Source organism: Amphibalanus amphitrite, unplaced genomic scaffold, assembly GCF_019059575.1.
Source record: "Amphibalanus amphitrite isolate SeventyFive unplaced genomic scaffold, NRLGWU_Aamphi_draft 000043F_arrow, whole genome shotgun sequence".
NCBI classification, from domain to species: domain Eukaryota; kingdom Metazoa; phylum Arthropoda; class Thecostraca; order Balanomorpha; family Balanidae; genus Amphibalanus; species Amphibalanus amphitrite.
The window spans coordinates 1277913-1303881 of record NW_024881539.1 but is presented as its reverse complement, the minus strand read 5'-3'; the positions used below and the strand labels follow the sequence as shown (position 1 = coordinate 1303881).

The following is a 25969-nucleotide window of genomic DNA, read 5'->3' as shown; positions in this document are numbered from 1 at the left end:
GGGCCTCCTACTTGTTCAGGGGGCCTCCTACTTGTTCAGGGGGCCTCCTACTTGTTCAGGGGGCCTCCTACTTGTTCAGGGGGCCTCCTATTTGTCCAACAGGGCCTCCGATTTGTCCAAGGGGCCTCCTATTTATACAGAGAACCTTCTATATGAACATCGGACCTCCGTTTGCAAAGTAGCTGGTGCGTCTAGGGGGCCTCCACTATTGGGGTCCCAAAATGACAATTGGGGTCCCAAATGTTCGCATTGGGGTCCCACATGGGACCTCGAAAGTATACAAAGTTACACCCATGCCTCTGAGCTCCTGTTCGTCCCAGACCGGGGGCAGGTGGCGCTGTGACTGCGCAGCTCACCTGTCTGATGTCTCCTCGCACGCCAGGTAAGTACAGGACAGATGGCGTTGTGGTTGCGTGCCTCGCCTCGTTGCTTGTCTTTGGGTCTGTTCCAGTCGCACTTCCTAACACCTCTAAACTCCTCCAAGATTGCTTCCCTGTTCCAGTGGCAGCTCTAGCCCCTACAAAGCCAAGGATGGCCTTGCTCCAACCTCCTCTATCTTGCTCTTGGAGGAGTTTAGAGGTGTTATAGGAAGTGCGACTGGAACAGACCCTATGGTGAACGTTACGTCCGGGACAGATGGCGCCATGGTCGCGTACCTTTCCCGCTGTCCCGTGAAGATCCAGTTCCAGGGACCAGGGCAGAGCAGACGAAATCCTGTTTCAAAAAACAAACAATAATTCAGCATTTGCAGGCAAGGCTGTCTTACTTGAAATATCACTCCATCGCAACATTTTCACTGTTGTCAGTGTTTTCGTCATCTATTTACCCAAGCAGTAGCAATCCATCGCAGCCACGTCTGGAATATAAAGCATTTTGGCATGTAAAATGGCATGGGCGTCTTAGAAAACAGGTGCCGGGGTCTCTTGAGAGTTTTTATGTAGCGGCATAGCTATCTGACAAAGCGTGCGGTGCAGCACAGCACTTGCGCTAAACGTCTAGCACTCTGCACTCCATTCGCACTGCTTTTGGTGAACAATAGTCTAGTCTTTATCGAAGTATCTCAGATCCAAGTGACAACTGATCAGTGAATCAGTGCACTGCTACCACTGTTTTTATGACAGCTAACTATTTATACAAGAAATCGCATGAAACCTTGTTTTTAGCGATAAAATCAACCCAATGATAATGGCGCTCACCAAACGTTATCAGTATCTCTTTTTAACAGTATAGGTATCTGGTTCACTTGAAGGTTGATAAAATCAAAGATATCCTATTTGTGCAGTTAAGAATGACATCAAGCACGTGAAGTTTTACCTACCTTGGGCGACTGGGACTGTTCTTCCATAAAGTTACTCACACGCACTAAAAAGGGGAAAAAAGGAGGCAAAAAATATCCCAAAGACAGACACCCAGGCATCCGAGATGAAGCCGCATCGAGGCAAATTAGATGCTAGCGTCGCGTCCGATCGGCTATATTTACCTTAAAAGTTGAAACATTGTCGCAAATCTATAAATGCATATCAAAATGAATTGCGCCGTCCCCAAACAGACGAGGAAGCGTCCATTGGTTCAAAAATAGGTGAAGCTGCGGGTCGACAGTCGATTTATTCAGTAAACAGCTTCCTATACTGTAGCAAGCGGAAGGTAGAACGGGATTGGCAAGATATGATGGAGAGCATTACTTTTAAATTCGTGTCGCTGATGTGAGTATTTGTCATGCATTACCTATTGATGAAATTTATGCTTTTCAGCTCTTGGCAAAACCATAAAAACTGCGCTGATTTTTAAGGATGCCAAGTAGGTAAATGCTCAAGTAGACAGGCAGGTAGGTATCTCTTTCGGCATTTGGAGACACAATCGTGATCCGAGATCGACAATGTTTTGTTTGCCAAGACCTCACTAAACAATTTCCCTCAGGTTATTCAAGCTATTCTAGTCAGCATTTATTGTGTCAGAATGGCCGTCTGTTTCTGTTTCACTCCCACGACACCGTCCGACCGAGCTGCTGCCTGCAGCTATCGCCCGACAGACAGCGACTGGACCTTTGTCGGCTTTGTCTCCGTGTTCCCCGAGCGTCTTCATCGACCAGTCTCTGGGGCAGTTTATTGCCACACCTCGCTCGGTTTCCCGTCGCTCGGCGGCTAATGCGAGCCGCACCGGCGCCGTCCTAAGGTCGCGGCAAATACACGGCAACATGGCGTTCCATTTGTTTCGACCTCCTGTGCCCCGCCAAAGGGAAACAGATCGCCATGCTTGCAGACCTTGCATTGACTGGTGAGTGTTAAGCTGACATCTGGAAGGTTTCAATGTTGTTAGGGTTTAAGTGCTAATTGCCCTATAAAATTATGTAATAATTAATTACATTGTTGACGTCATTGGGCAGTAACTGAACATTTTGTATCCCTAGAGCGGATATCGAACAAATAGGGTCGATTTATCATCACAAGTTCTGATTCAGTATTGTTTTGGCTCAAGCGAGACATCGATTATCATGTGACCTCAACCTTGATCTCAGCTAAGCACCGTTTGTGTCACGTGACCGATCGACATGTTAGCCCGCCACTCCACAGGTGGTATCACGTGACCGCCAGTGGCTCTACAGGTGGCGTCGGCAGTCTGTCGAGCGGCGCCGGCCTGCCGCCGGCGCGTGCAACAGGTAGCCGGCAGAGAGAGAGACAGATCAATACGGCACCCGGCCGCGGCGCTCGGCCGCCTTTCTCGGTCGATGTGGGCGCACCTCCTTCGTCCCCAGACGCACCAGTCTGACCGCGTGGCCGCCATGGCGCCGGCGACATGAGACGTGCCTCAGGACAGGGCCCACCGGCGCGGCGGACCGACCGATATAGACCGTGACCGGTAACGACCCGGCCGGTCGGCACAACAGACACGAGGCCGGCTCCGGACAGCCACGCGGCGGCGACGATGTCCCGCGGGGGGATCACAACTGGCGGACACGCAGACGGACAGATCCGCACCAGTGACGTCACCAGTAGTAGATCAGTGACCTCATCGGTAGTATGTAGGTCAAAGATACCTGTAGATCAGTGGCGTATTGGATGGGGATCGGACTGGAGATGTCACGGGAGGACAGGCTGCAGACTGGAGACGGGGGCGGGGCACATACACGTGAAGTTTACTTACGGCAAACGTGCAGACAGGATATCGGGTTGCGGTCAAGAAGTGAATGAATAAACGAGGACAAGTTTGTGGCTTGAAGGTTTTGTTGTGACCAGGATGGGTAAAAATAAAATATTTATCACATATGGCCATGCCATATAATTACAGTGGTGGCTACCATTGTCTAAATCAAAGTTCAAACACATGAGACGTTATCACTTAACCCGCGAGTTGCTGGGGGGGGGGGCGTTAAACGCCCCCACTTTTTTCGCCGGGCCATAGCATAAAAACGGCGCGCCGCAGGCGCGCCAAATTTTAAGTACCTGTAGGGAATTGATTGAAGTTTATTGTGACAAAGTTTCAAAAAAATCGGTCGGAAAATTTTTGAGATATCGAGGTTTTAGTGACGTCATGATTTCTGAGTTTTCGACCAAAAACGGCATATGTTCAAAAAATTATATAAAATCACAGAATAGACATACAGACATGCCGTAAACGCCATTAGACTGCCAATACCATGATCAATCAAATGGCTATCTTCGATTTTTGATTATCGTTCCGCATTTTCCAAAATCTTGAACTGAATCTTGGCAATTTTTCGTGACTACTTCACGACCATGATACATGAATTTCTTAAATTGAACTTTTTGAGTCAAACACGTACACATATGATAAAATGAATGTCACCATCGTGTTCTACGCCCCAAATTACCTATAAAACATGCGTCACAGGCTGCGAATATCAGTTTTGATTTTCGGGGATATGTGCCTACCCGGTTGACCTGACCTTGACCCTGACCTATGCTTGACTGACCCCTATATGGAGCTGACACTCTTGTAGGCCTTATAAGATGGATTGTGCACCGTTTTGACAGAGTTTATGGCGAGAGGCGCCCATTGCGAAGTCCTGAAGTCCATGCTACTGAAAGCCCGATTTCAGGTGTTTGACCTGACCTTGACCCGACCTGTGACCTCAAAATTCAACTTTAAACTACTCATCTGAAGCGTCTCGTCGCGCTCTTTCGTTTGCCGCCTCGTGCGTTTCGCTGCGCCTATTGGTTCTCGAGTTATCGGCTGGGGGCGTTTAACGCCCCCCCCCCCCCCAGCAAACGGTGGGTGGCGAAATACCCCAGCAACTGCCGGGTTAACTCAAAAGCTTATAAAAAATTTGGTCGTTATTAATTGTAACTATTAAAATAAATTATAAGCAATTAAAAGGTTACTTGCACCAAGTTGGTGCCACATTGGTTCCTGGCGTCCTCATGGCCATCTGCTATCTACTGGTTCATGGTGCCGTCCTGACGGTCACTGCAACTGGTACTTTCAGGCCAGATACCGCACTTACAACCTTCTGTTCATCGGACCCCTAACCCTTGACTGGTGCCTTCTGCCTTCTGGCGACCATCGATCTCTTGACCACTTGCAGCATCCTACTCACTTCACCCTCCTGATCCCTGGTGCCCATTGGGCCCTCCTGACCAACAGCACTCTCCTGCGCCTTGCGCCCCTCGGGCCAGTGCAGTGGTCAGTGCACATTGGCACCGTGTTTTTCGCTCTCGCTGTTACCCTATATCAAACAGCACTTTTGCCCTTTTGCCTTATAAAATGTGGTGAATAAATAACAGCTGCTGGGTGACAGGCATAATGGAAAGGGATTGTGTACCATGACAAAAATCCTTTTTCATTATCAGTTTCCATTAAACCGCGCCCCGCTGGGGGGGGGGGGGGGCGGCAGAATCTGCCTCCTCCCGTTTTTCGCCAATAACTTCTAAACGCGTTATGCCAGCGACGTCAAACTTTCAGTACCTTGTCATACATTAATTTGACACGTTCCCTGAAAATTTGAGCGAAATCCGTCAGAATTTTTTTTTTTGAGAAAATGACGTTTTATTGAAGTCATGTTCGCCATTTTCGCCTCAAAAACGGCAAAATTTCAAACGCCGCTAACATATTCATTTTTAAAAGGAAGCAAGACGCAACAAAAAGGTTATACGTGATTCTACTTTGTCTATCAAATGGATATCTCGGTTTTTTGAAAGTTTTGGATTTTGGCCGTTTTTCCCACAAAAAACTAACATTTTGGGAAAATAATTAAAAAACCCACAATTTTCGGTTTATCGAAAAAATCGGAATACATGTCAGAGAAGTGGTCTATGTGCACCTATATACCAATTTTTAGAAGAATCGGTTAAAAAATGTGGGAGTTAAGAAATTTATGACGTCACGAAACACATTTTGTTTTGAAAATATTGATTTTTTGGAACTTTTAGACCTCGTAAGGAAACAAAAATAGCACCATTCGATTGGCCGTGAAAAACTGCATCAGATAGACATCTTTTTAGGCCTTAACAACCAACTTCAAAATTTGACCTTACTTGACCTGACCTTGACCTGACCTTGACCTGCAATTCATCCAGAGGTGGTCCATATCACTTATTGAGTGTGCCTATTGAATTCTATGAATAAAAGGACCCATAAAACATGTGTCGCACATATGCCCTTTTCTATATTTTGTTTTTGGTGACGTGACGTGACCTGACCTGACCTGACCTTTACCTTTGAATGATATCGTACGCAACGTATATTGTCTTGGTAGCCTAAGAACACGTTTTGGGCAATCAGTCTCAGTCGATTCTTCGGCAACTACCTACATACGGCCTTAACCTGACATTGACCTTACCTCTGACCTACTTTAGCAAAAAAATTGGGCTCTTAAGATCCACCTTGTTAAGAGCTTTCAATTGGCGTTTTCCTCGTCTTTCTACGACCATCGGTTCGGAAGTTAGACAGGGGGCAGAATCTGCCCCCCCCCTCCCCCAGCAGGGCGCGTATGGCTGAATAGCCCAGCGGGGCGCGGGTTAAGGCGCTCACATGTCGTTTCTGATGTCGTCTCTATGTAGTCTGATATGTCCTTTCTAAGATGCTGTTTTTAAGCAATAAGCTGAGGTTGCACGTTAGTTCGGCGTTTCAGAGGCGCGGAATTCTCAGTGGGTAGATGCTGAAAGGGTTCTACGAGAGTGAAGGGTAGTCTTATAAGAGTCTAAGGATGATTCGTCATGAGCTAAAGAAGAGTCTAAGAAGATTTCAGTAGAGTTGAAGGAGTTCGTAAAGAGTTATAGTATCTTTCTGACAGAGTTTTGATGTAACTCGTTGAAGGGATTCCGGAAGGGATTAAAAAGGATTCCCGAAGAATTCTAAGAAATGAAATTTTAGACAACTCTTCTTGGTCCATGACACTTGGGAGGGTCATCTTTCCCTCAGTGCACTTGCAAGTGTCATCCGCCGAAGGTGTCATCATGTCGACACCTCTTCTGTTACCTTTGGGAGCGTTGTTATGGTTTGCAGGAAGGAACAGAAAAGCGCCATTCTAACATACTATTGACAAGCTGCGAATGAACCGGCCACATTACTATAAACATTCACCAGCGCGAAGCAGACACACCAAATTCACCCAGTCGCGGCCCAGCTGGAAGAAAACGGCGGCGTTAAGCCAGTTCACCGGGCCTAGCAAGGCCTTTCCGGTATCTGGCGCCTCCTGCACACGTAAAAAACATTACACAGCTCACCGACAACATGGCGCACGTCGCCAGACCTATGAGCATTCTCCACTTGGCTACAAGCCAACAGCCGTATGTACGCTCCTGCGGAAACCGCTGGCGTAGTTGGCATGGACAATCAACACAGAAAAATACACTTATAAAAGCTTCGGCGTATTAGCCCAAGGGCATTGGCGGACCACCATGACACTGCTAAGACGTTTAATTGAACATTTACGTTAGTTTTTTCTCCATTGGTAATAAAGTCAACAACAAGAAACGTTGACAGCTCCTGTAGCCCCTGTTAACGACCACATTCTGTTCTGAGCAACTATGTTGTCGGCCGGTATGGTCATTGTGAACTGCCGTTCATATCGGCTGGATCGATGGCCAATGGCTTTACAGCTGCGCCGAGCACGGCGACCTGCTGTTGACACAAAGCCGGTAACGATCCACAAAGCCTGTCATTCGACGACAATGTTCATAAGCACTCGACTGACACGAAGCTCGACATCGATGATGAGAACGTTCGCTGACCTATAACCTGTCGTCACCACTCGAAATTCCGCAGACAATTGGCAAGATGTGAATTAATGACACTCACAGCTTTCTCAGCGACTGCTCGAAATTTACAAACACAGTTTGAGACAATTTTACATCAGTACGAGCGTCAGGAAGTCATACCATTGCCCACAAGCCACTGCGACTGACATTTTAATGCAAAATATCCCTCACTGACGGCTTTTAACAATGCCAATCATCTATTTTAATTGTTCGTCCATTTGCATTATACGAAGCGCTAATTGTGCGCAAGCCAGCCAGCAAAAATTTACCTCAATAGGTCTTTTCGGTTTAAAAAAGTGAGTTCCTCTTTCAGTTCAGTCTTCCCGGCTTCCACAAAACGAAGCAGTCCTGAAGCGCATTTCACCAGCTGCCAAAACCAGCACACGCCACGTGTCTGAGCATTTATATCGCCTCACCGCGAAGCCGTGCATCAATAATTGACGAGAGTTCGGCTCGCGTCGCTTCCCGTCGTCTCAGAGCGGCTGCGACGCCACCGCGTCCAGGAACGTGATGGAGCGCCTTCCGCGCGGGGTTCGCGGCTGCGACGAAATGCTGGAGCGCAGGCTGGGCGACGAGGAGGGCCCCGGCGGCACGGCGGCGTCACTGATCATCACAGAGGGCACGGCCAGGTAGGGGCCCACCGAACACTTGCGCAGGCTCTTGATGCGCTGGATGTCTTCATCATCGCCCCTGCCGAAAATCTGGCACGAGTGTCTGTGTCGCTGCAGGGCGGCAGCGATCTCCTGCGAAGGCTGGCAGCTGACCGTGCTGTGGCTGCGCTCGCGGCGCGCCCCAGCCGCCTTGTTCCACGGATCGTCGCTGTCCTCCGAGAGGAACAGCTCCTTTTTGTCGCGCGGGAAGTCGATGGAGACGCGCGGGAACGACGAGCACACCTTGCGCGTTTCCAGGTGGAAGCAGGAGAGCGAGCGCGACTGGTTGGTAATGGACGGCGACGGCGACAGGGTGACGGAGCCGGCGCCCGAGTCGGATATGGAGCGGGACCGCTGGGTGCGCGCCGCCGGCTGGGCGGCCTGGGCCGACTGGGCGAGCTCGTGCAGCAGGCCGCAGCCGTGCGACATCAGCCGCTCCACCGCCAGCCGGCGCAGCATGCTCTCCGCCTCGCTGACCTGCTGACAGACCCCGCCGGGACGTGCGCTGTCAGCGGCATCAAAGAAACGGTGACACAGACTCAGAACAGAGATGGGCTCCTCAGAACATATCCAGTACAGAGACAGGTCTTTTCCCGTATGTTCAGAGAAGTGCAGGGAAGTACCAACGCCACGGAGTAATGTAAAATATGTTTGAAGTTGATCTGATGAAAATGGTACAGATGACAGAACTTCAAAGCTTTGCATGTTGCTAGGATAATGAATTTCAGGTATCTACTGAGTCGCTTTGTGAGATTGATATGCAGCACATTAACATCTTCTCTCTCTCTCTCTCTCTCTCTCTCTCTCTCTCTCTCTCTCTCTCTCTCTCTCTCTCTCTCTCTCTCTCTCTCTCTCTCTCTCCTCTCTCTCTCTCTCTCTCTCTCTCTCTCTCTCTCTCTCTCTCTCTCTCTCTCTCTCTCTCTCTCTCTCTCTCTCTCTCTCTCTCTCTCTCCTCTCTCTCTCTCTCTCTCTCTCTCTCTCTCTCTCTCTCTCTCTCTCTCTCCTCTCTCTCTCTCTCTCTCTCTCTCTCTCTCTCTCTCTCTCTCTCTCTCTCTCTCTCTCTCTCTCTCTCTCTCTCTCTCTCTCTCTCTCTCTCTCTCTCTCTCTCTCTCTCTCTCCTCTCTCTCTCTCTCTCTCTCTCTCTCTCTCTCTCTCTCTCTCTCTCTCTCTCTCTCTCTCTCTCTCTCTCTCTCTCTCTCTCTCTCTCTCTCTCTCTCTCTCTCTCTCTCTCTCTCTCCTCTCTCTCTGTGCAGCATGGTATAGATGAACATCTTTATATAAAAGTCCTCATCGTTAGTCGTTTCACCGTGAGTCAGCCGTAACATCTATCTATACCTAGTCTTCGGGACAATTGATATGTTCGTGCTTCGTACTTACCATCGGTTGGCAAAATGATGGTACGGATACAGTCTAGTCGAGGATACAGTCGAGGACACAGGATACAGTCCAGCCCTGCAGACATTGGTAGCTCCGTATGCACCTCCATCTTTTAGCGGGGACTTAGTGGCTCAGTATGTGCTTACCTCTTTTAGCGGATCTGGGTAATTCCGACGTCGTCTTCGTGACCCAGACATCGTCCAGCGAACCTTAGTGACTCAGAGCTCGTTCAGCCTTCGTGACTCAGCCCTTATCCAACGGACCTTGGTGACTTTGATCTCGTATGGCGGGCCTCGGCGACTCAATGCACGCCTACCTCGCCCAGCGGACCCCGTTGCCTCGACGTTCGCCTACCTCGTCCTGCATCTGCCTGCTGAGCTGCTCCAGCTGACGACGCGCCTCGTCCAGAGAGCGGCGCTCCACGTGGTTCTGTGGCGTGTGCGACAGCAGCTCGTGCAGCGTGACGATGTAGCGCGGGATCTGTGAACATGGGAAGCGCAGGAGGCTTTGACGATGAAGAAAATAGAAGGTGATGTGAAGAACGACATAAGTGACTTGAGACCACGGACGTTAGCATAAGGCGTCATGCGTACTTGATGTGACTCCACGAAACTGGTGGTCAAATGATGAGCATCCGGAACGTCTGCTGAAGTAGCAGTGTAACGAAAGGACAGGTCTTTTCACTGTCCTCGAAGAATAGTAATATAGAAGTGGTGAGCATTAGACGCCCGTTTGCATGGCTCGCAAGGAAATATCTACACTTTGAGAAGGTGGAAAAGGAAGCCAGTCATTTCATAAAAATGGAAAGAATAAGAGGGATATCAGGCCTGGGCGTTAACTTCGCGTGCATACCTCCCTGCTTTGAACATATAGCTAGTAATTCCTTTACAAAACTGATTTAATTCACTGTGATTTTATTATTGTTACTATTATTTTTTTGCTTCTAAGGGTGGAAACATTCTTGAGTCGGCAATAACAGCACCAACGGCGGACAAATGAAGGTTCGCCTTTGTTCCCGACAACGCGAACTGACGGCTGTTGCTCAGGGCAGCCATCGTGCTGTTACCAGTCGCTGACCGATTGGTTTCCATGAGTTGCCGGGAAACCAGTGGCCGGGATTTGCTGGATACAGTTGCCCGTCTTACACAGGCTTTAGACCGTTTTCATCAGGCCGCCGTACGGTCCTTCCAGGAAGCGCCCGGCCCGCTGTCTCGCTCCAGGATCTACGCTGGTCACTAGAGCGCACCGGTAATTCGCCGATATCGACCAGCACTGTCCTGGCGCGTCTAATGAGCCTCCTTTGGCGGCCGTGCCGCCCTATGGATGGTCCCGGGCGCCGCCGTCTAGGAGAAAAGTGCAATATTGTCGCCGCGGTGCCGCCGTCTCTGAGCACTAATGAGCACTGGGCACAGAGAGTGGCGGCTACGGAGAGTGGTGCCGGCCGAACAGCCTGGCAGAATACGTCCCAGAAGCCACAATCATGGAAAGTCGGACGGCCAACGGTAACGCCCTTACAAGAGGGAGCGACAGGAGCCGTCCGAGCAGCCACGACCGTGGACGATGACATCTCAGGACCTTCGAAAGGACCAGCCAAATGGTCCCGGAAGGACTGTCTTGAGATGTCACGGTAGTAGTAGTCCGTGAAGACATGAAAAGACCCTTCCGAAGAGCCTAAGGTTCATGGAAGGACATGGTCAACTGGCCGTACCAGAACTCATCAGGGGGACCAAAACAGGAGCCGTGCGAAGGAAATGGCACAAGATCCATTCAAGGAGACATCACAGGGTCAGTCCGAGGGGCCACGGCAAGATCATTTCGAGGGGTCAAGTATGTGGGTAGGTACCGCCCCAGAGACCTAAGCAATTTGTAGGTATATTTCAAAGCCACGGCAGACGTTTGAGTACGATTGGAGTCGAGTAAATAGCACATCAGCTCAACCTAGTCCGCTGAAATCCTGACCAGAAACGTCACTACATACGCATAAAGTTGGATAGGACGGTTTTTGGTGTAGCAGATTATTTATTTTTAGCATAAAGAGTAGATTGACCTTAAGTCCAGCTAATAAGTTGCCAAAATAAAGATGTTACTATAAGTTTCAGTTTACTATAAGTTACTATTGGTTTCACTATAAGTTATTCTAGCGTTAGTCGCGTTGTGTTTACTGCAAAAGAAAAAAATTGTAGTGTTTCTAGTTGATAGGTATAAAAATACAACGGGTGGATTTCCGTAGGAAAAAAGCAAACAGACACTATCATCATTTCGAACCAATCACTTCGTTTTGCAATGCTTCTTCCTATAATAGGTGACCAAATGAAACAGAATTTCGCAAGCCGTGAATAAGTCACACACTCGTAGGTAAGAGCGTGCCGCCGCCGAAATGATGGCAATTGTATAAGCGTAAAGGCACATAAACGTATATACACGTGCATGAACAGCCCAAACGACATATGCAGCTAATGACCATGTAATCCGGCCGTAAGTCGATAGACAATTGGAAGCATCATGTGCGCGAGTAAGTAGTCAAATCATTTGTGTCATTAACAAATAATTAACACCTTTTGTGTGTTACTCCATATTCGGCAGCACATCTTACTGTAAAAGCTTTCTTTGTTACACGAACACATTGAGGTCCACGTGACATGAGCAGATATTGAGCAACTAAATAACAAACATGTCCCTGTCCAATTATTATTATTATTATTATTATTACTTTTTTCTGCAGCCGGACACTGACCGGTGCGTGTCCGGCTACAGTCGACAGGTTGGCGCGCTGCTGCGTTGCATTTGTCTCAGCCGAGCGCACACAGCAGTGCATCCTCGGTAATTGCCTGTCTAACAGGCCTCCGGCTGAGGGGGACAGGGCAACGACGAGCGGAGGCGACTGTGCAGTGTGCAGAGCCACCAGCCGAGGATCGGCCGGTGAGCAGTGTGTGTAACGATATATGCCAGGGCGGAGGACGGGGGCGGGGGGGGGGGGGTGATCGTCGGACGTCGACAGCAGCGGTCGGAGACGGGGTGGTGGGCCGCTTTATCGCGGGAGCCGGTAGAGGCTGCAGTATATTGCGAAATATCTGACCATTGCATTGGTTGTGCTTGTATGACTGTTGTAAGAATAGCAGTTGTTATAAACGGCTTGGGACAATTTGGAGTGTTTTTACGACCATCAGATGTATTTTATCATTATTGCAAGACAATTGCGAAACTCGTTTTATCAATAAGTGTACCTTTTGCCAAGCGTACTTCGGATTGGACAACACTTGAGCAACACTTCCGTAGGTATATGTATAATGTGGCAATAATACGTGTTATTTATTCACATGATATTTGTAACAGACTGGCATTCGATCACGGCCGACCTAAATGCCTAGTTTATCTGGTACATAAGGCTCAGGTCATGCATTGCAGCGCTGAGCCGGGGTCAGGCTGTCTTCCGCACTGTGGTCATGCATTGTCATAAATCTGCCCGTTGGCACTAACGCGCCGCAGGGCCGTCAGCGACACCGTTATTGTGCCGTGCGGCGGGCCCATTAATTCTCGGTGACATGTTATGGGCCGCAGAAACAGCGACCAACTGGCACTGATATGGGGTGGCGACGATGTTACTCACAGACAAGCGTCATTTGAAATGTGTATGTATGTGGTATAGCTAACTGCCAAGCACTGGATAAAATGTGATGATTATACACTAAAAACATAAATGATTTTGCACTTGTATGTGGCATTTAATAACTGATTGGCTCGAGTTTCAACTGAGGTAAGCAGCCTACATTCAATTTAGTGTCAGTGTGTCCAAACAGCGATTAAATATAATGGCCATAGGTTATACTTTTGGCTTTCAATTCTGCGTGACGAAGATTCATTGCGTTCATTTGCCCATTCAATGCAAAAAAATATAAAGCTGTTTGCCCCTAAAATCATAAATGAAAAAAACATAGTGAAAATGAGAGATTACCTACGACAGGTAAAAACAGAGCAATGTGGTAAGTGAATGTCAGAGATAAGTCCACGCATTCATTAACATCCATATTTTGATTATCATTTAGCACACACTCAAGCTGTCGGGACCGTGTCCGTGACATCCAGTTCATAATTCTCCCCTTCTGCACACTGAACCGAACTCAAGTGGCTGAGGACCGGGTTCCCATCGATTTCCGTGTTGAGCGACAGTCCCTTTGTGTCGAGGAATCGCCATAACCGTCATGGAGCTCGCGGGCGAGGCGACCCCGCGCTACTCGTGGGTAGGCGAAGACGGTGACGGCTGGTTCGATCGCGACCGGAACAGAACGGCGGCCGAGGGGGCGACAGACAGGCCTGCTCGAGCTCTAAGGCGATGGGGACCAGCTGTTGTTGGTCGCACGGTGACTGATGACTGGATAATGGAGATAGATCGACGCAGGCGCCATAGAGGAAAGGGATCTCCGGAGTATCAGTTTCCGAGACAGTTTGATTTAGTATGCCTGTAGTCGCACCCGATGGCTTTCATAACAGAAGAGAGAGCTGCCAACAAGGAAAATGCATTGTAAAAAGTGTTTAAAGGTAAGAAGAAAATGACAAAAAATGAATGGATGAAATGAAAAGATTTAAATGAAAAATAAGGACAGGACCTTTTAAAATAACGTTAAAGACTAGCGTGCTTTTCTGATTCCTCGTCCTGTCATTGCCAATGATACCGTATACCTATATCGTAGGTACATGGGACGTGTGAGGGAGATCTCCAACGTGCAGCCCTGTCTCCCATTGCCTGGGTCATACCTGATGCAGCATGGGATTTTCAGCATACACTGATTACCATACCTGGTGCATGGGATAGGTGAGGAAGGTCTCCAGCGTGCGGCCCTGACAGGTGGACTTCGCCTCTAGTCGGCCCAGAAACGTCGAAAACTGCTGGTTCTGCTTGCATTCGGAGAGCACCTGGTGGTCGTGAGGTCAAAGGTCAGCCTAAGGTCGACCGCTGCACTGCAGCTAAGGTGAAACGGTGGGTTCGGCGAAGCCATGTGCCCCTCACAGGGGACCTAAATGTATTAAATACATTTGCTAAATATATTTACGATTAATAAGAAGTAATAAGGGCTTCAAAATGGAATGGATCATAAATTATTGGTCATTTTTATTCATGCATTGACGATTTATGGTTGACTGGTATCACAGCTAACCGTCGTTCTCAGTTCCCCTGCCTCGTTGGAAGTTCCATACTGTCCAAACAGACATAGAAAACAACTAAAATAACGCTTGAACCCTGATCTTTGAAGATCGAGATAAACTAAATGACACGAAGGCCATTCGTAATTGGTCTTCAATTAAATGATATTTTCCTTTGAAATGAGCTCACCTTGAGACTGCAGTAATGATTTCGGACGTATTCCTGGTAGATGCTGAGCATAGGTAACAACATGTCGAACAGATCACCTGTAATGGACACGGTATCCAGGTCAATCACAGATGTTCCGCAATGGGACCGCACATCACCAATCAGGTTTCAGCATCCAAAGCGCATTGGTAAAACTAAAAATGCAAACGGCACTGAACGGAAAACGGTTGACGATATGTATTGTGCAGAGCTGATTATACAGCGTCCGACCTAATACTTAGTTGCTAAATGTTTCAAAATTTAGTCCATACCCTTCGCAAATGGTAACTAAGACTGATTGATTCGAACTGCGTTTGATGCAGCATCAGCATTATAATGTATTAGAGATTTGTGCATAGCTGTTCTATAGGTGCCGTGCACTGAGCACTGAGCAGCCCCCCCCGCACTGTACCTACAGTCTGAGATGCAAACAAATCATATGAATGAGGCCTGGTAAAACCTAATCATTTTTTCACAAGAGTTAAAAGCAGCCAACCGTTCAGCCTAACTGCAAGAAAGGATTAATTAGTGCTGATTATGGCTTAGTGGCTGTGGTTGTTTTCTTCAGTGTATTCAGCTCTGCCACAAGTTGATCCACTGTGCCAGATTAATCCTCTTTGCATTCTCGCTCCTCCATTTTACCACCGAGGTTTAATTCACTCGAACTTCGCTATAGATTCCGTGCTTCCGCTAAGTTGCAGGCCGGCACGCTTGCATGATAAATGAAGCGAATAAATCGTTCTGACTCTGATAGCACATATACCAGCGTCCCTTCTTTTTGCAATACGTTTAACGGAGACACTCAATAATGATATGAAGTCTTCATGAAATGACTCCAAGAATGGCAGATCAGCGATATATTGATGCATGCAATATGAATGCGGGTTGACTTCAATTTATAAATCAGGTATTCACTTTCCACCGCTCCACCGCTCATGACGACTAGCCCTGCCGGATCCATCCAGGGCTGAAGAAGCTGTGGAGTCATGGACACCGCCAAAATAAATGGGGTGTACTGACAACTTGCACTGCCATTAGAGTTACATATCATGCCCTTGGGATTGCCAGCGACAGTAAAACGTTGTATTGCATATCGTATCGTAATCATATTTATTGACGCATGCTCTTACAAATATCCGAGCAAGCTTATCGTGCGATCACAAATAACGATACACATGCGTACCTCCAGCAGCCAGACTTGTTTATATACAGTCAGCAAATGTCATTGCACGCCGACACGCACAAACAAGCAGAAGCAGCAAAACGCAGTGAAGTCGGTAGGCAGCACATCAAATGATAGATGTTGATCAAGACAGCCCATATTCAGCCCAGATTCAGCCCGGATTCAGCCCAGATTCGGGACACCTCCGATCAAGCTGAAACTCGCACACAATGTAGGCCATGACATGCCCAATCCACAGTCCAAGTCATTCGGTGGCACTCCCAGCCGTTTGACCTACAGAGGTCAGCAAAGGTCACCTGGCCCAAATTTGCACAGCAGATTGTGGCCCACCCAGTAGAGCTAGAGCGCTAAAAATGGCACCAATCGACTCGCCAGCATCTAATCTTACTTTCCCGACACTCATTTAACCTCTCAAGGTCATGCGATGACCTAAGGTCATTTGTGGGCTATGTCGAAAATACACTTGCACAGCAGTTTTCGAGTAGATGGATTGACCGAATTCCAAATCAAAGCACATCATCGGGTAGCCCATACGCCGTAGTAACTTTCCTTAGAAACCGCTTTTCGATATGTGACCCCGTTTGACCTCGGCAGGTCAAAATGTGCAAATAAACGACACTCAATACGTCGCAGCCCGGATTCAGACCAGATTCGGGACACCTCCGATCAAGCTGAAACTCGCACACAATGTAGGCCATGACATGCCCAATCCACAGTCCAAGTCATTCGGTGGCACTCCCAGCCGTTTGACCTACAGAGGTCAGCAAAGGTCACGTGGCCCAAATTTGCACAGCAGATTGTGGCACACCCAGTAGAGCTAGAGCGCTAAAAATGGCACCAATCGACTCGCCAGCATCTAATCTTACTTTCCCAACACTCATTTGACCTCTCAAGGTCATGCGATGACCTAAGGTCATTTGTGGGCTATGTCGAAAATACACTTGCACAGCAGTTTTCGAGTAGATGGATTGACCGAATTCCAAATCAAAGCACATCATCGGGTAGCCCAAAGGCCGTAGTAACTTTCCTTAGAAACCGTTTTTCGAAATGTGACCCCGTTTGACCTCGGCAGGTCAAAATGTGCAAATAAACGACACTCAATACGTCGCAGCCCGGATTCAGCCCAGATTCGGGACACCTCCGATCAAGCTGAAACTCGCACACAATGTAGGCCATGACATGCCCAATCCACAGTCCAAGTCATTCGGTGGCACTCCCAGCCGTTTGACCTACAGAGGTCAGCAAAGGTCTTTGCAATACGTGTGCAAAGGACACACGTATTGAGTGTCGTTAATTTGCACATTTTGACCTGCCGAGGTCAAACGGGGTCACATATCGAAAAGCGGTTTCTAAGGAAAGTTACTATGGCCTATGGGCTACCCGATGATGTGCTTTGATTTGGAATTCGGTCAATCCATCTACTCGAAAACTGCTGTGCAAGTGTATTTTCGACATAGCCCACAAATGACCTTAGGTCATCGCATGACCTTGAGAGGTCAAATGGGTAATGGAAAAGTAAGATTAGATGCTGGTGAGTCGATTGGTGCCATTTTTAGCGCTCTAGCTCTACTGGGTGGGCCACAATCTGCTGTACAAATTTGGGCCACGGGACCTTTGCTGACCTCTGTAGGTCAAACGGCTGGAAGTGCCACCGAATGACTTGGACTGTGGATTGGACATGTCATGGCCTACATTGTGTGCGAGTTTCAGCTTGATCGGAGGTGTCCCGCATCTGGGCTGAATCCGGGCTGCGACGTATTGAGAGTCGTTTATTTGCACATTTTGACCTGCCGAGGTCAAACGGGGTCACATATCGAAAAGCGATTTCTAAGGAAAGTTACTACGGCCTATGGGCTACCCGATGATGTGCTTTGATTTGGAATTCGGTCAATCCATCTACTCGAAAACTGCTGTGCAAGTGTATTTTCGACATAGCCCACAAATGACCTTAGGTCATCGCATGACCTTGAGAGGTCAAATGAGTGTTGGGAAAGTAAGATTAGATGCTGGCGAGTCGTTTGGTGCCATTTTTAGCGCTCTAGCTCTACTGGATGGGCCACAATCTGCTGTGCAAATTTGGGCCACGTGACCTTTGCTGACCTCTGTAGGTCAAACGGCTGGGAGTGCCACCGAATGACTTGAACTGTGGATTGGGCATGTCATGGCCTACATTGTGTGCGAGTTTCAGCTTGATCGGAGGTGTCCCGAATCTGGGCTGAATCCGGGCTGCGACGTATTGAGTGTCGTTTATTTGCACATTTTGACCTGCCGAGGTCAAACGGGGTCACATATTGAAAAGCGGTTTCTAAGGAAAGCTACTACGGCCTATGGGCTACCCGATGATGTGCTTTGATTTGGAATTCGGTCAATTCATCTACTCGAAAACTGCTGTGCAAGTGTATTTTCGACATAGCCCACAAATGACCTTAGGTCATCGCATGACCTTGAGAGGTCAAATGAGTGTTGGGAAAGTAAGATTAGATGCTGGCGAGTCGATTGATGCCATTTTTAGCGCTCTAGCTCTACTGGGTGGGCCACAATCTGCTGTGCAAATTTGGGCCACGTGACCTTTGCTGACCTCTGTAGGTCAAACGGCTGGGAGTGCAACCGAATGACTTGGACTGTGGATTGGGCATGTCATGGCCTACATTGTGTGTGAGTTTCAGCTTGATCGGAGGTGTCCCGAATCTGGGCTGAATCCGGGCTGCGACGTATTGAGTGTCGTTTATTTGCACATTTTGACCTGCCGAGGTCAAACGGGGTCACATATTGAAAATCGGTTTCTAAGGAAAGTTACTACGGCCTATGGGCTACCCGATGATGTGCTTTGATTTGGAATTCGGTCAATCCATCTACTCGAAAACTGCTGTGCAAGTGTATTTTCGACATAGCCCACAAATGCCCTTAGGTCATCGCATGACCTTGAGAGGTCAAATGAGTGTTGGGAAAGTAAGATTAGATGCTGGCGAGTCGATTGGTGCCATTTTTAGCGCTCTAGCTCTACTGGGTGGGCTACAATCTGCTGTGCAAATTTGGGCCACGTGACCTTTGCTGACCTCTGTAGGTCAAACGGCTTGGAGTGCCACCGAATGACTTGGACTGTGGATTGGGCATGTCATGGCCTACATTGTGTGCGAGTTTCAGCTTGATCGGAGGTGTCCCGAATCTGGGCTGAATCCGGGCTGCGACGTATTGAGTGTCGTTTATTTGCACATTTTGACCTGCCGAGGTCAAACGGGGTCACATATCGAAAAGCGGTTTCTAAGGAAAGTTACTACGGCCTATGGGCTACCCGATGATGTGCTTTGATTTGGAATTTGGTCAATCCATCTACTCGAAAACTGCTGTGCAAGTGTATTTTCGACATAGCCCACAAATGACCTTAGGTCATTGCATGACCTTGAGAGGTGAAATGAGTGATGGGAAAGTAAGATTAGATGCTGGCGAGTCGATTGGTGCCATTTTTAGCGCTCTAGCTCTACTGGGTGGGCCACAATCTGCTGTGCAAATTTGGGCCACTTGACCTTTGCTCACCTCTGTAGGTCAAACGGCTGGGAGTACCACCGAATGACTTGGACTGTGGATTGGGCATGTCATGGCCTACATTGTGTGCGAGTTTCAGCTTGATCGGAGGTGTCCCGAATCTGGGCTGAATTCGGGCTGCGACGTATTGAGTGTCGTTTATTTGCACATTTTGACCTGCCGAGGTCAAACGGGGTCACATATCGAAAAGCGGTTTCTAAGGAAAGTTACTACGGCCTATGGGTTACCCGATGATGTGCTTTGATTTGGAATTCGGTCAATCCATCTACTCGAAAACTGCTGTGCAATTGTATTTTCGACATAGCCCACAAATGACCTTAGGTCATCGCATGACCTTGAGAGGTCAAATGAGTGTTGGGAAAGTAAGATTAGATGCTGGCGAGTCGATTGGTGCCATTTTTAGCGCTCTAGCTCTACTGGGTGGGCCACAATCTGCTGTGCAAATTTGGGCCACGTGACCTTTGCTGACCTCTGTAGGTCAAACGGCTGGGAGTGCCACCGAATGACTCGGACTGTGGATTGGGCATGTCATGGCCTACATTGTGTGCGAGTTTCAGCTTGATCGGAGGTGTCCCGAATCTGGGCTGAATCCGGGCTGCGACGTATTGAGTGTCGTTTATTTGCACATTTTGACCTGCCGAGGTCAAACGGGGTCAAATATCGAAAAGCGGTTTCTAAGGAAAGTTACTACGGCCTATGGGCTACCCGATGATGTGCTTTGATTTGGAATTCGGTCAATCCATCTTCTCGAAAACTGCTGTGCAAGTGTATTTTCGACATAGCCCACAAATGACCTTAGGTCATCGCATGACCTTGAGAGGTCAAATGAGTGTTGGAAAAGTAAGATTAGATGCTGGCGAGTCGATTGGTGCCATTTTTAGCTTTCTAGCTCTACTGGGTGGGCTACAATCTGCTGTGCAAATTTGGGCCACGTGACCTTTGCTGACCTCTGTAGGTCAAACGGCTGGGAGTGCCACCGAATGACTTGGACTGTGGATTGGGCATGTCATGGCCTACATTGTGTGCGAGTTTCAGCTTGATCGGAGGTGTCCCGAATCTGGGCTGAATCCGGGCTGCGACGTATTGAGTGTCGTTTATTTGCACATTTTGACCTGCCGAGGTCAAACGGGGTCACATATCGAAAAGCGGTTTCTAAGGAAAGTTACTACGGCCTATGGGCTACCCGATGATGTGCTTTGATTTGGAATTCGGTCAATCCATCTACTCGAAAACTGCTGTGCAAGTGTATTTTCGACATAGCCCACAAATGACCTTAGGTCGTTGCATGACCTTGAGAGGTGAAATGAGTGATGGGAAAGTAAGATTAGATGCTGGCGAGTCGATTGGTGCCATTTTTAGCGCTCTAGCTCTACTGGGTGGGCCACAATCTGCTGTGCAAATTTGGGCCACTTGACCTTTGCTCACCTCTGTAGGTCAAACGGCTGGGAGTACCACCGAATGACTTGGACTGTGGATTGGGCATGTCATGGCCTACATTGTGTGCGAGTTTCAGCTTGATCGGAGGTGTCCCGAATCTGGGCTGAATTCGGGCTGCGACGTATTGAGTGTCGTTTATTTGCACATTTTGACCTGCCGAGGTCAAACGGGGTCACATATCGAAAAGCGGTTTCTAAGGAAAGTTACTACGGCCTATGGGCTACCCGATGATGTGCTTTGATTTGGAATTCGGTCAATCCATCTACTCGAAAACTGCTGTGCAATTGTATTTTCGACATAGCCCACAAATGACCTTAGGTCATCGCATGACCTTGAGAGGTCAAATGAGTGTTGGGAAAGTAAGATTAGATGCTGGCGAGTCGATTGGTGCCATTTTTAGCGCTCTAGCTCTACTGGGTGGGCCACAATCTGCTGTGCAAATTTGGGCCACGTGACCTTTGCTGACCTCTGTAGGTCAAACGGCTGGGAGTGCCACCGAATGACTCGGACTGTGGATTGGGCATGTCATGGCCTACATTGTGTGCGAGTTTCAGCTTGATCGGAGGTGTCCCGAATCTGGGCTGAATCCGGGCTGCGACGTATTGAGTGTCGTTTATTTGCACATTTTGACCTGCCGAGGTCAAACGGGGTCAAATATCGAAAAGCGGTTTCTAAGGAAAGTTACTACGGCCTATGGGCTACCCGATGATGTGCTTTGATTTGGAATTCGGTCAATCCATCTTCTCGAAAACTGCTGTGCAAGTGTATTTTCGACATAGCCCACAAATGACCTTAGGTCATCGCATGACCTTGAGAGGTCAAATGAGTGTTGGAAAAGTAAGATTAGATGCTGGCGAGTCGATTGGTGCCATTTTTAGCTTTCTAGCTCTACTGGGTGGGCTACAATCTGCTGTGCAAATTTGGGCCACGTGACCTTTGCTGACCTCTGTAGGTCAAACGGCTGGGAGTGCCACCGAATGACTTGGACTGTGGATTGGGCATGTCATGGCCTACATTGTGTGCGAGTTTCAGCTTGATCGGAGGTGTCCCGAATCTGGGCTGAATCCGGGCTGCGACGTATTGAGTGTCGTTTATTTGCACATTTTGACCTGCCGAGGTCAAACGGGGTCACATATCGAAAAGCGGTTTCTAAGGAAAGTTACTACGGCCTATGGGCTACCCGATGATGTGCTTTGATTTGGAATTCGGTCAATCCATCTACTCGAAAACTGCTGTGCAAGTGTATTTTCGACATAGCCCACAAATGACCTTAGGTCATTGCATGACCTTGAGAGGTGAAATGAGTGATGGGAAAGTAAGATTAGATGCTGGCGAGTCGATTGGTGCCATTTTTAGCGCTCTAGCTCTACTGGGTGGGCCACAATCTGCTGTGCAAATTTGGGCCACTTGACCTTTGCTCACCTCTGTAGGTCAAACGGCTGGGAGTACCACCGAATGACTTGGACTGTGGATTGGGCATGTCATGGCCTACATTGTGTGCGAGTTTCAGCTTGATCGGAGGTGTCCCGAATCTGGGCTGAATTCGGGCTGCGACGTATTGAGTGTCGTTTATTTGCATATTTTGACCTGCCGAGGTCAAACGGGGTCACATATCGAAAAGCGGTTTCTAAGGAAAGTTACTACGGCCTATGGGCTACCCGATGATGTGCTTTGATTTGGAATTCGGTCAATCCATCTACTCGAAAACTGCTGTGCAATTGTATTTTCGACATAGCCCACAAATGACCTTAGGTCATCGCATGACCTTGAGAGGTCAAATGAGTGTTGGGAAAGTAAGATTAGATGCTGGCGAGTCGATTGGTGCCATTTTTAGCGCTCTAGCTCTACTGGGTGGGCCACAATCTGCTGTGCAAATTTGGGCCACGTGACCTTTGCTGACCTCTGTAGGTCAAACGGCTGGGAGTGCCACCGAATGACTCGGACTGTGGATTGGGCATGTCATGGCCTACATTGTGTGCGAGTTTCAGCTTGATCGGAGGTGTCCCGAATCTGGGCTGAATCCGGGCTGCGACGTATTGAGTGTCGTTTATTTGCACATTTTGACCTGCCGAGGTCAAACGGGGTCAAATATCGAAAAGCGGTTTCTAAGGAAAGTTACTACGGCCTATGGGCTACCCGATGATGTGCTTTGATTTGGAATTCGGTCAATCCATCTTCTCGAAAACTGCTGTGCAAGTGTATTTTCGACATAGCCCACAAATGACCTTAGGTCATCGCATGACCTTGAGAGGTCAAATGAGTGTTGGAAAAGTAAGATTAGATGCTGGCGAGTCGATTGGTGCCATTTTTAGCTTTCTAGCTCTACTGGGTGGGCTACAATCTGCTGTGCAAATTTGGGCCACGTGACCTTTGCTGACCTCTGTAGGTCAAACGGCTGGGAGTGCCACCGAATGACTTGGACTGTGGATTGGGCATGTCATGGCCTACATTGTGTGCGAGTTTCAGCTTGATCGGAGGTGTCCCGAATCTGGGCTGAATCCGGGCTGCGACGTATTGAGTGTCGTTTATTTGCACATTTTGACCTGCCGAGGTCAAACGGGGTCACATATCGAAAAGCGGTTTCTAAGGAAAGTTACTAAGGCCTATGAGCTACCCGATGATGTGCTTTGATTTGGAATTCGGTCAATCCATCTACTCGAAAACTGCTGTGCAAGTGTATTTTCGACATAGCCCACAAATGACCTTAGGTCATCGCATGACCTTGAGAGGTCAAATGAGTGTTGGAAAAGTAAGATTAGATGCTGGCGAGTCGATTGGTGCCATTTTTAGCGCTCTAGCTCTACTGGGTGGGCCACAATCTGCTGTGCAAATTTGGGCCACGTGACCTTTGCTGACCTCTGTAGGTCAAACGGCTGGGAGTGCCACCGAATGACTTGGACTGTGGATTGGGCATGTCATGGCCTACATTGTGTGCGAGTTTCAGCTTGATCGGAAGTGTCCCGAATATGGGCTGAATCCGGGCTGAATCTGGGCTGAATATGGGCTGTCTTGACGGACATCAAATGATAGCACATGTATAACACATGTACCGACGTATACCACGTTGGCCGGCATCGCCCAGTCCTTTGAAGATGGCCAGGCCACCAAGTGTAAGGTCAGTCTTTTCTGGCGACAGCTGTGTGGCTCTATCTACCACTGCTGCTCGGTAGGGCTGACTACCGTGAGCACTAGTGAATAGGAGCAGTACAGAACCGGTTCAGAGTGCGGGGAAGAGTCAGCTGGTGGGACCAGACAGAGGGTACCGGGTAGATCCAGCGAGCCAAGTGAAGCGCACACACGCAGAGGATGCGGGCTCGCTCAATTGAGAACTGGAGACGAAGCGACTAATGCGGGCCTGCGACCGGGGTCTGCGCCAATAGCAGAGTCCAGATACTGGTTATTTAAAAAAGGTAAGGAAAGGTGCCAATGAAAAGCTCCTTCAAAGTCCAAAACCAAAGTTACGGCATACCTTCCATCATTGAGTGTATGTATTTGAACATAAGCTGTTTGAATTCATTACGAACATAGAAGGCATATAATCTGTCCGTCTTATACCTGTTTGAAAGACAAATAAAAGACTCAACATCGGGAGCAAGTGCCATGGTCGTCAATCTGCATTCTGCAATGTGCTAAAAGGTCCCCTATTCCCTCTACCTCAGTTGAGCTGAAGGTGATATCGCTTTGATATTTTCCTTTCCAAGCCGTGCTAAAGGTCCCCGACTCCCAGTCTGTCCCGAGCCCTATCTACCCAATCAGGCAAACTCCTCTACAAGGCATTTCAAAACGATCCCAAGCTCCTTCCGCCCGTCGTGTCCCACGCCAGACGAGTCCGTTCGGCCGTCTCCTGTTCCCGACGCAGCCGACTGACACGAGGGTCGACCGGACAACGGCACGGGGGCGGAGCTCGTCACAGAAAGTTGGCTCGTTATTGAGCGTGCGCCTCTTTCAGGCGAGAGGGGCGCGCTCTGAGCCGACTGACGAGCCAAGTCGCCACTCGCAGCCGATGAGGCGGCAGAGTCGCGACGCAATCGACAACGGAGATGTGCCGCTTCGAGTGGGAACGGCCTGGCAGCTGCGGCGTAATATAGGGTGCAGAGGGGAGCAGCGAGAGAGGTGATGGGTTGGGAGCTACAGGTGGGGCTGGGCATAGCCAGGAAATGCAAAAGTCTGGGATGACACAGTGACCATAGTTTCTAAATTACTTGCTTTGTTTCGTCAAAGCAAACGAAAACACAGAGTCTGCACTTCCGTCTTGCAGCGATCTGTCCAAAATAATATATTACGCTCTGAATTTCCGCCCACATCAGTCGGGAGATATTTTCATGTCTGGTCTTTACCCTTTCCTCCTCCACCGCCGTCGTTACAGGGCGCTGTGTAGTGTGTATGTATAGCTCCGTTTCCATGTCCGCCTCCCGTTGTGGCCGTGAGGGTGTCAGCCACTCTGACCTGGCCACCGCGGGAGCAACTCGGAGTAGGCGGGGAGCGCGTGGGAGGTGGCCGGACGGCCTAGCCTGATTAGCTGGTCGCCGGTGCCGACTGCAGGACCCTCGAGACGGCCGGGAAGAGCCTCTCCCGGGGCGGCTGATCACGGACGCCGGTCGACCCGTCACCAGACGAGTGCCGTTCATTCAGCGACCGGAGACCGCAGGTCGTCCGACAGACCCGGTGTCATTGTGGTCACACGCATCGTGTGGACGGGGTAATGGAATTTAATGTAGAAAATACCTTATCAAAAACCAAATAACCTAAATAACAAATATCTTAAATATCTTATTGAGCGTTTTGATAAACCGCAGCTATGATGTTAAAAATTTGAAGTTCAGACGGACAAGCAATTCGTGGAGAATATTGGCAATGCGGTGTTACGGAGAAACTACTAAGCATGTTTGGTTTCTTCGAAATCAGAAAGATAACGCTTATTGGTTAGGAAACCAAGCAAACCATGACTAGAATGCTTTATTCCGATCGTATGCTCTTGGACAGCTTTGTAACAGAATAAGGCGCGCGTCGCCCAATGTCAATGGTCTAACACTTTTCGATGGATATTCAACTCGCATTCAGTGGACTCTACCATGGATGAGAAATGATAGCTCTACCAACACGCTCAAGAGCCGGTATCGAAATGTTTTCAATCAACAACACGCCTAACAGGCGTGACAGATAAGTATTTAATGTTTAATTGATGATTGGCATATCGTGCGCAATTCTTGTTTTT

General features: G+C 48.6%; 1 protein-coding gene across 4 annotated transcripts in view; it reads right to left on the bottom strand.

Moving 5' to 3' along the window:
* Positions 1-6478: 6478 nt before the first annotated feature.
* Positions 6479-25969, bottom strand: part of LOC122377376 (ras-specific guanine nucleotide-releasing factor 1-like) — a 44531-nt gene continuing 25040 nt past the window's right edge. For 2 of the 4 annotated variants that reach the window (XM_043357329.1, XM_043357327.1), the window contains 4 exons: positions 14574-14650; positions 14039-14155; positions 9599-9724; positions 6479-8344 (listed from right to left, as the gene is read on the bottom strand). In XM_043357329.1, the coding sequence (XP_043213264.1) occupies positions 7691-8344; positions 9599-9724; positions 14039-14155; positions 14574-14650 (974 nt within the window). In that variant the 3' untranslated portion in view covers positions 6479-7690. Of the gene's footprint in view, positions 8348-9598; positions 9725-14038; positions 14156-14573; positions 14651-25969 lie in introns of all 4 variants that reach the window. The other 2 variants (XM_043357326.1, XM_043357328.1) reach the window with 1 other exon arrangement.